This window comes from Mastomys coucha, unplaced genomic scaffold (assembly GCF_008632895.1).
Source record: "Mastomys coucha isolate ucsf_1 unplaced genomic scaffold, UCSF_Mcou_1 pScaffold18, whole genome shotgun sequence".
Lineage (NCBI taxonomy): Eukaryota > Metazoa > Chordata > Mammalia > Rodentia > Muridae > Mastomys > Mastomys coucha.
In genome coordinates, this window is record NW_022196900.1 from 101,125,351 (window position 1) to 101,132,536 (window position 7,186).

A 7,186-nucleotide genomic window follows, 5' to 3' on the forward strand; every position below is an offset into this window, starting at 1 on the left:
CGAACTCAGAAGTCCGCCTGCCTCTGCCTCCCAAGTGCTGGGATTAAAGGCATGCACCACCACCGCCCAGCTATTGTTAGTTTTTTGGGACAGGGTTTCTCTGTGTAGCCCTGGCTGTCCTGGAACTTGCTCTGTAGGCCAGGCTGGCCTCAAACTCAGAGATCCATTTGCCTCTGCTTCCTTAGTGCTGGGATTAAAACATACACCTCCATGCCCAGCTTCCCTCTGTTTTTCTCTTTGCTTTGTTTTATGCTGGTTTGTTTTTTTCTCTGAAGAGAGAGAAAACATAATTAGAATATGCTGTATTTGTGTGTATCCTGTGTTGGATGTATGTGATGTATTCTTTGGTGTTGGCTGTGTTTGATATATGAACTTTTTATTGTAGGTATAAGCATGAGGAAGCCAGAGGTCAACATTGGGTGCCGTTCCTCAACTGCTCCATCATGTTTATTTATCCAACTATTTATTATTTTATTGCATTTATTTATTTGTGTTTATGTGTGGGTATTCATGAGCCACAGAGCGTATGGTCATGTGGTCAGAGGACTACTTGACAGAGTCTGTCTGTTCTCCCACCATGTGGGACCCAGAGATAGAACTCAGGTCGTTAAGGTTGGTTACAACTGATATTAGCCACTGTGCCATCTTATAGACTCATCTACTTTATTTTTTGAGACAGAGTCTCTTACTGAACCTGAAACCTATCTCATCAAATGAACTAGTTAGCTGGCCAATGAGCTTCAAGGATTCACTTGTTTCTGTGCCTCCTTCCATCCCCCAGGCATAGGCACAAACCATCATACTCAGCTCTGTGCTTAGCTTCTCATGATCTGAACCCAGGTTCTCATACTTGAGCGGTAGGGCACTTTACAAGTGGCACTATCTCCCCAGCACAACGCTCTTCAAGAAATACATGAAATTCATCCAGGAAAGCAGTTTCATACATAAATAGCTGTCAGACAAGTAATGTGTGATGTAACGATGCACAAGAAAAAAGGAAACAAATGATGGCTGCCATCTGATAACATCTTGATGTCAAATGAATGAGGGGACCACCACTTTATGTCTGAAGTAGATGATATAGTCTTGTATTTAAAACACCTATGATTCCTTTTGTGCTAGGGATATAATTCTGCCCTGGTTATTGCACTCTGCTAACCTCCCTCTTCTAACCCCCAATGGCAGGAAACCCTACAATAAGAGATTAGCAGTAAAAATAGGATAATTTTTATCCTACCCATCAAAACTATGGGCCCTTGCATTCTGACCCTTGAGTAAGCAAGCCATGGTCTCCCTGCTGTTTTGCTATGCTTTACTCCTGGTTCTGACCTCTTCATGAAGCTATCTCTAGCTAGATTCCTCGTGAGCTTTCTTAAAACTGGGCAGCCGCTGCCTCTGCTACCATGGCTTGCAAGCTCCGTCTGAGGCACTCTAGCTGGGACTTTTTTTTCCCTACCCATTCCTGAGTTCAGATCTTGAGCAGTGGTACACAATGGTTGTATAACACATCAGTAGAGAAGGAAATCAATGGTGACTGTGTATGATGTGTAAGGAGGCTTTACCCTACCAAGGTGCTGCAATAAACCTTCTGAATAGCTTAACTCCCTGATCCTTGAGAAATGCCAGGCAGTAGGGGCTGCTATGAGTTCCTAGTTAACAGATAAGGGAATGAGTCATGGTAACTAGGAATTTGAACTATATACTACAAAAGAGAATGCCAAAGGGAAAAACAAGGATTCTAATCAGAGGTACTGTTTTAAGTGTGGTACATTTGACTTAACATAATGATCTATGGTTCTATCATTTTCCTAAAAGTATACTTTCTTTTCTTTTCCTCTCTTTTCTTTTCTTTTCTTTCCTCTTTTTACTTCATGGTTGGGTAAAATTCCATGTGTGGAGATGCACACATTTAAACCCAACACTCACGAGGCAGAAGCAGACCGCTCTTTCTTGAGTGTAAGGTAAGTCTGGCTTCCATGGTGAGATCTTGTCTCATTTTTCCATTTTGTGTTTCCTACTGTGTATTTTCTTCATCCATTCATCTGTTGATGGTTGTTTAGGGTGGTTTCATTTCCTGGCTATTGTAAATAGAGCAGCAGTAAACACAAATGCACAAATATCTCTGTGGTAAGGTACAGAGTCCTTGGGGAATTATAGTAATTGAAGTGACCCTGACTTCAGAAAGAAGCAAATCATGTTCTCACTGATATCTAGACCCTAGCTTATGATTTTTATATGTGTGTGTAAAAGTGGTTTTGAGTGTGGTTATGAATTATGAAATAGGAGCCCATGAGATAAAGAAAGGGGAGGGGACATTAAAATGGGAAACAGAACAACAGGATCTATGGGCTATGAAGATAGATCAAAGATACAGGGGGTGGAAGAGTGTAAGAGAGAGAAGGTTTAGGGGGTAGGGGGAGAATATACAAAATATATTTTTTTCTTTAAAAATGCTGTTAAGAAAACTCAATATTTTCTATAACAATTATTTAAAAAATAGGTATATTTTTTTGTCATTTGTTTCTTTTTGAGACAGGATTTCTCTTTGTATTCTTGGCTCTCCCAGAACTCTCTATGTAGATCTTCCTGGCCTGAAGTTCACTGATATCTACCTGCTTATATCTCTGCTGTGCTGGGTTTAAAGATGTGTGTCACCATGCCTAGCCTTAAAAAATAGTTTTTAGAAATGCAAGAAAAACTTGTTAAAGTTCTGATCTATGCAGTTTAGACCAATGGCTGCTCTTTTAGAAGACCCAGGTCCAATTCCCAGCACCCACATGGCTACTCACAACCATCTGTAACTCTAGTCCTAGGGGATCCTACAACACTCTTCTGGCCTCTGCAGGTACTGCACATACATGGTGAAAAGTCATGCACACTGACATAATGCCTATACACACAACATAAGTAAATCTTATTGTGTTTAAAACGATGTGTTCTGTAGTTCTGTTCATGTCCTGAACTAATTTCCTAATTTGCTTTCTGTTTTCCTAATTTTGTTGATTGCTGACTCTTGCTAGCAGATCTGTAGTCACTAGAGCTCAAAAATGCATCCCTACCTTCAGCAAAGTACTGAGGACTAACAAAGAAGATTAGTTTTTTCCTCTGAATACCATAGTTTGCATGTTCTCTGTACCTCTGAGGCCTGTGTAGAAAAAGCTAGTTATAAATAGTAGAGCCTTTGGAGGCAGAGGCAGGCCTGGTCTACAAAGTGAGTTCTAGGCCAGGCAGGATTACACAGGGAAACCCTGTCTCAAACAAACAACCCCCTCCACTAAAAAAGCAAGCAAGCAACCAACCAATAAACCAAACCCCCACCCCACAAAACAAACAAACAAGAAAGGGTCAAAGACTATTGATAAACACACAATAAAATACATGGAGAAGTCAATTTCCTTATATGATAAATACAAAATGATTTTTTTTTTAAAAAGGCACTATGGTACCTCAATCCTTCTTCATTTTTTTGTTCCTTGGGACATGAGCAATTTTCCTCAGCCATATGCTCTTTCTCTCTCTCTCTCTCTCTCTCTCTCTCTCTCTCTCTCTCTCTCTCTCTCTCTCTTTCTCTCTCTCTCTCTCCCTCTCTCTTATCATAATCAGGCTGACATCACAAGTTGCAACCTCAAACACCATGATCCTGAATAAACCTTTTCACTTTGTAAGTCCCTTGTCTTGGATATTTTGATACAGTAATGGAAACACCGAGAAGGCAAACATTTGCTGAACTGTGTATAGTATTGCAGCATCCAGTCTCTGATTTGTCTTAACTTCAGGCAAAGGAGACGAGCAAAGCAGAGACTCACCCATGTCATTGACAGATGGAGTAAGCAACTGAGGATTCGCAGCTTCCAGGGGTGGGTGATGCCATCAGGGATGTGTTCAGTCCAGAAGTGTTTGCAAATCACCCACAGCAGACTGCCCAGTGAGAACACAGTAACTGTACCTACAAGGAGTGTCAGGGCCAGAACCACCATGATGCTTCTCCCTCAGAGAAGGCCAAGTATCATCTGTCCCTGGCACAGGCCATGGAAGGCAAAGCAGATCAGCAGATGTCTTATACATCACCAGCTTCCCTCTCCACCTCCCTGCTTCCTGTAAACACTGTCCCAGCCCAGTTAAAGTGACACAGATCCAGAGGTAGGGTGTGGCTTCTGACAAGGGCCCATACAGAGGAGAAAGTGGCTTCTATAAACTTATTCAGATGGAAAGAGATCTCAGGAGCTCCTACTTGAATCCTGGCATTGCTACTAGATAGGGCATTGGGTAAGCAAAAGAGTTACTGTAGTCATTAGACACTTGCCCTTAGATATTATTGCCCACACCCTAATTCTACTCTTGCCACATTCACTATTCCTCAACTAGATGAGGAGGCCCCAGGGCCTTTGAGCTTGCTGTTTTTCTGTGCAACTACCACCCACCAAATACCAGATGTCAACTGGACTCAATTCTTCCTATCCTGCCTGTAGCTGTTCAAATGTCATCTGCTGTCTAGCTAGATATTTAAAATTGCAGTACTTCATTACAAATAGCCCCATGACTGTGTCCCACACTATTACTAACTTCTCATCTGTGGCCTTTATCATCACCCAGGATGTCTGTCTCTTGTCTGTAGAACATTCCTTTTTTTTTTTTTTAAAGATGCATTTATTTATTACATGTAAGTACATTGTAGCTGTCTTCAGACGCTCCAGAAGAGGGCATAAGATCTCATTATGGGTGGTTGTGAGCCACCATGTGGTTGCTGGGATTTGAACTCAGGACCTTCGGAAGAGCAGTCGGCTCTCTTAACCGCTGAGCCATCTCTCCAGCCCCAGAACATACCTTTTAAATATAGAAATATTTATGTTGTTGTTCTTTTAAGATTTATTGAATTATTTTTATTTTATGTGCATGAATATCTTGCCTGCATGTGTGTCTGTGTGTCATGCCTTTCTGGTGTACTGGATGCTGTAAGAAGTCATCATATCCCCTGGAATGAAGTTATAGATGGTTGTGACTTACCATGTGGGTGCTGGGACTTGAATCTATATCCTCTGCTTGAGCAGCCAGTGGTCTTAATTATTAAGCCATATCTCTAGCTCTGAACTTTGTGGCTTTAATTTGTTTGTTTGTTTGATTGTTTTTTTTTTCGAGGCAGGGTTTCTCTGTATAGCCCTAGCTGTCCTGGATCTCACTCTCTAGACCAGGCTGGCCTCAAACTTAAAAATCCACTTGTCTCTGTCTCCCAAGTATTGGGATTAAAAGCATGCACCACCACTGTCCGGCCAACTTTGTGGCTTTAAGCCTCGAGGTTGGATCAGGGTCTTCATCTCTGTCAGGGCTATGCAAATGCCCACTAAACTGAGGGATTGAAAAACAGCCTGGTTTCTCCATTGTAAAACAGAGAAGCTTGGGTGTACTTGCTTTCTAGGTCAGGTGAGAGTCTAAGGTAGTGTTCCCAGCTTTTCCCAGCAAGAAGGTCCTATATAATCATACCAATGGGAACATGGGTCCCATATCCTGCCTCTTTGTGGTAGTTGGCTTTATTGTGAAATTAACACAACCTAGAATCAACTGAGAATAAATTCTCCATTAGGGACTGTTCACATTAGGTTGGCCTATGGCTACAGCTGTTCAGGATTGTCTCAATTAAATTACTTGATGTGAGAAGATCCAGGCCACTGTGAACATCACCATTCCCTAGGCAAGGGGGCCCTTACCTATGTAAGAATGAAGAAATGAAAATGAGCACAAGGAAGCAAGCAGTCAAGTATGCACGCATGAATTCCTCTCTGCTGTTGTCTGTGGGTGTAATGTGACTAGTTGTTTTAAGTTCCTGTTTTGATTTCCCCACAGTGATGAATTGTAACCTGGAATTATGAGCTGAACTAAACCTCTTTCTTCCCTAAGTCGCTTTTCATCAGGGTTTTTTGTTTGTTTGTTTGTTTTGTTTTTTTTGTTTTGTTTTGTTTTAGTTTTTTTTTTTTTACAGCTGCTGAAATGAAACAAGAACATTCCCTAACTGGTAATGGAGCAGAAGCTTTCAAATAAAGGGATTTTTTTTTATCTCTCAAGAGACTTTGGGGCAATGCCTAGAGAATTATGGGTGATAGGTGATCTGTATACTAGCATCTCAGAGACAGATGCCAGAGATCTTGCTAAGCATCTCTCTCTATATATGTTGGCTCTTGCAACACAAACGTATCTGGCCTAGCACGTCAATAGCTTTGGTTACGAAACTTGGATCAGGGCCATTTGGATTTGAATGTTGGGTCTACTCAATGCCAGCATTCTAATAATGGGAAAGTTACTGACAGTTCCTAAATCTTTCCTCGTGGGGTGGTTTAGGGCACCAAACACATCAGCAAATGCAAAATGTAAGTATGAGTGTGCCAAGCTACACATTCAACAGATGGGGGTGGAAACAGAGGCAAACACATTTCCTCTATGTTCTCTAGACATAGTCATGTTCCTCGTGGGCACACAGGGAAGCAGTGCACTGGCCCCTGTTACAAGGGGAGGGGAGCTTGGGATGCATCCTGGCCAGTGGGGTGTGAGTAGGGATGCTAGAAACCGTGCCTAGCCATGAAAGGTCTTCATAGTCCTCCAATGCCTGGCTTTAGAGCATCCAGAGTCCCTTAAGCACACTTTCTCTCGGGAAAGGAAGGGCTTCTTACCAGGTCACATCCCTGTGCCAATCTTGGAGGGGAGTGGCACGAGGTAGCCTGAGAAGTGAAGGACATTGACAGAGGCATTTATATAAGATGTTGTGGGGAAAATACATGAAGCTGCGGAGATGCAAGGATATTTGTTCTGGCAGCCACCTTTTGTGGTGGCTATTTTGACAATGCTAGGTTTCAGTGATACTAGATTCTAAATCTAGTTTAACAGTAAGCTACTCTTGCATATTTCTTTCTGATTTTATCTCTTGTGTATATTTTGCACCTGTAGTTCAAGCTGGTTTTGATAGTTGATCAGTACATACCCCCACCCCCATCCCCAGCTGTAGTCTGTGCTGATGTGGGGAAAGTACCAGAAATTTTATTCATCTGTAAACTGAAGCAAGGATCCATTTCTCTGTGGCAAGCCCTGGGCCAAAATCCCTTGCATGTGTTAAGCTATGACAATGAATTCAGGTTTAACTTGTTGGTAAATAACCCAGGGCTCGGTCATCCTTGACACTGTTCCAAGGCTCTGCTGGCTC

The 7,186-nt window shown here is 42.1% G+C and overlaps 1 protein-coding gene across 1 annotated transcript in view; it reads right to left on the reverse strand.

Moving 5' to 3' along the window:
- Positions 1–4,090, reverse strand: part of Aadacl3 (arylacetamide deacetylase like 3) — a 9,376-nt gene extending 5,286 nt beyond the window's left edge. The window contains exon 1 of the mRNA XM_031379399.1: positions 3,807–4,090. Within this exon, the coding sequence (XP_031235259.1) occupies positions 3,807–3,977 (171 nt within the window). The 5' untranslated portion in view covers positions 3,978–4,090. The remainder of the gene's footprint in view (positions 1–3,806) is intronic.
- Positions 4,091–7,186: the final 3,096 nt, after the last annotated feature.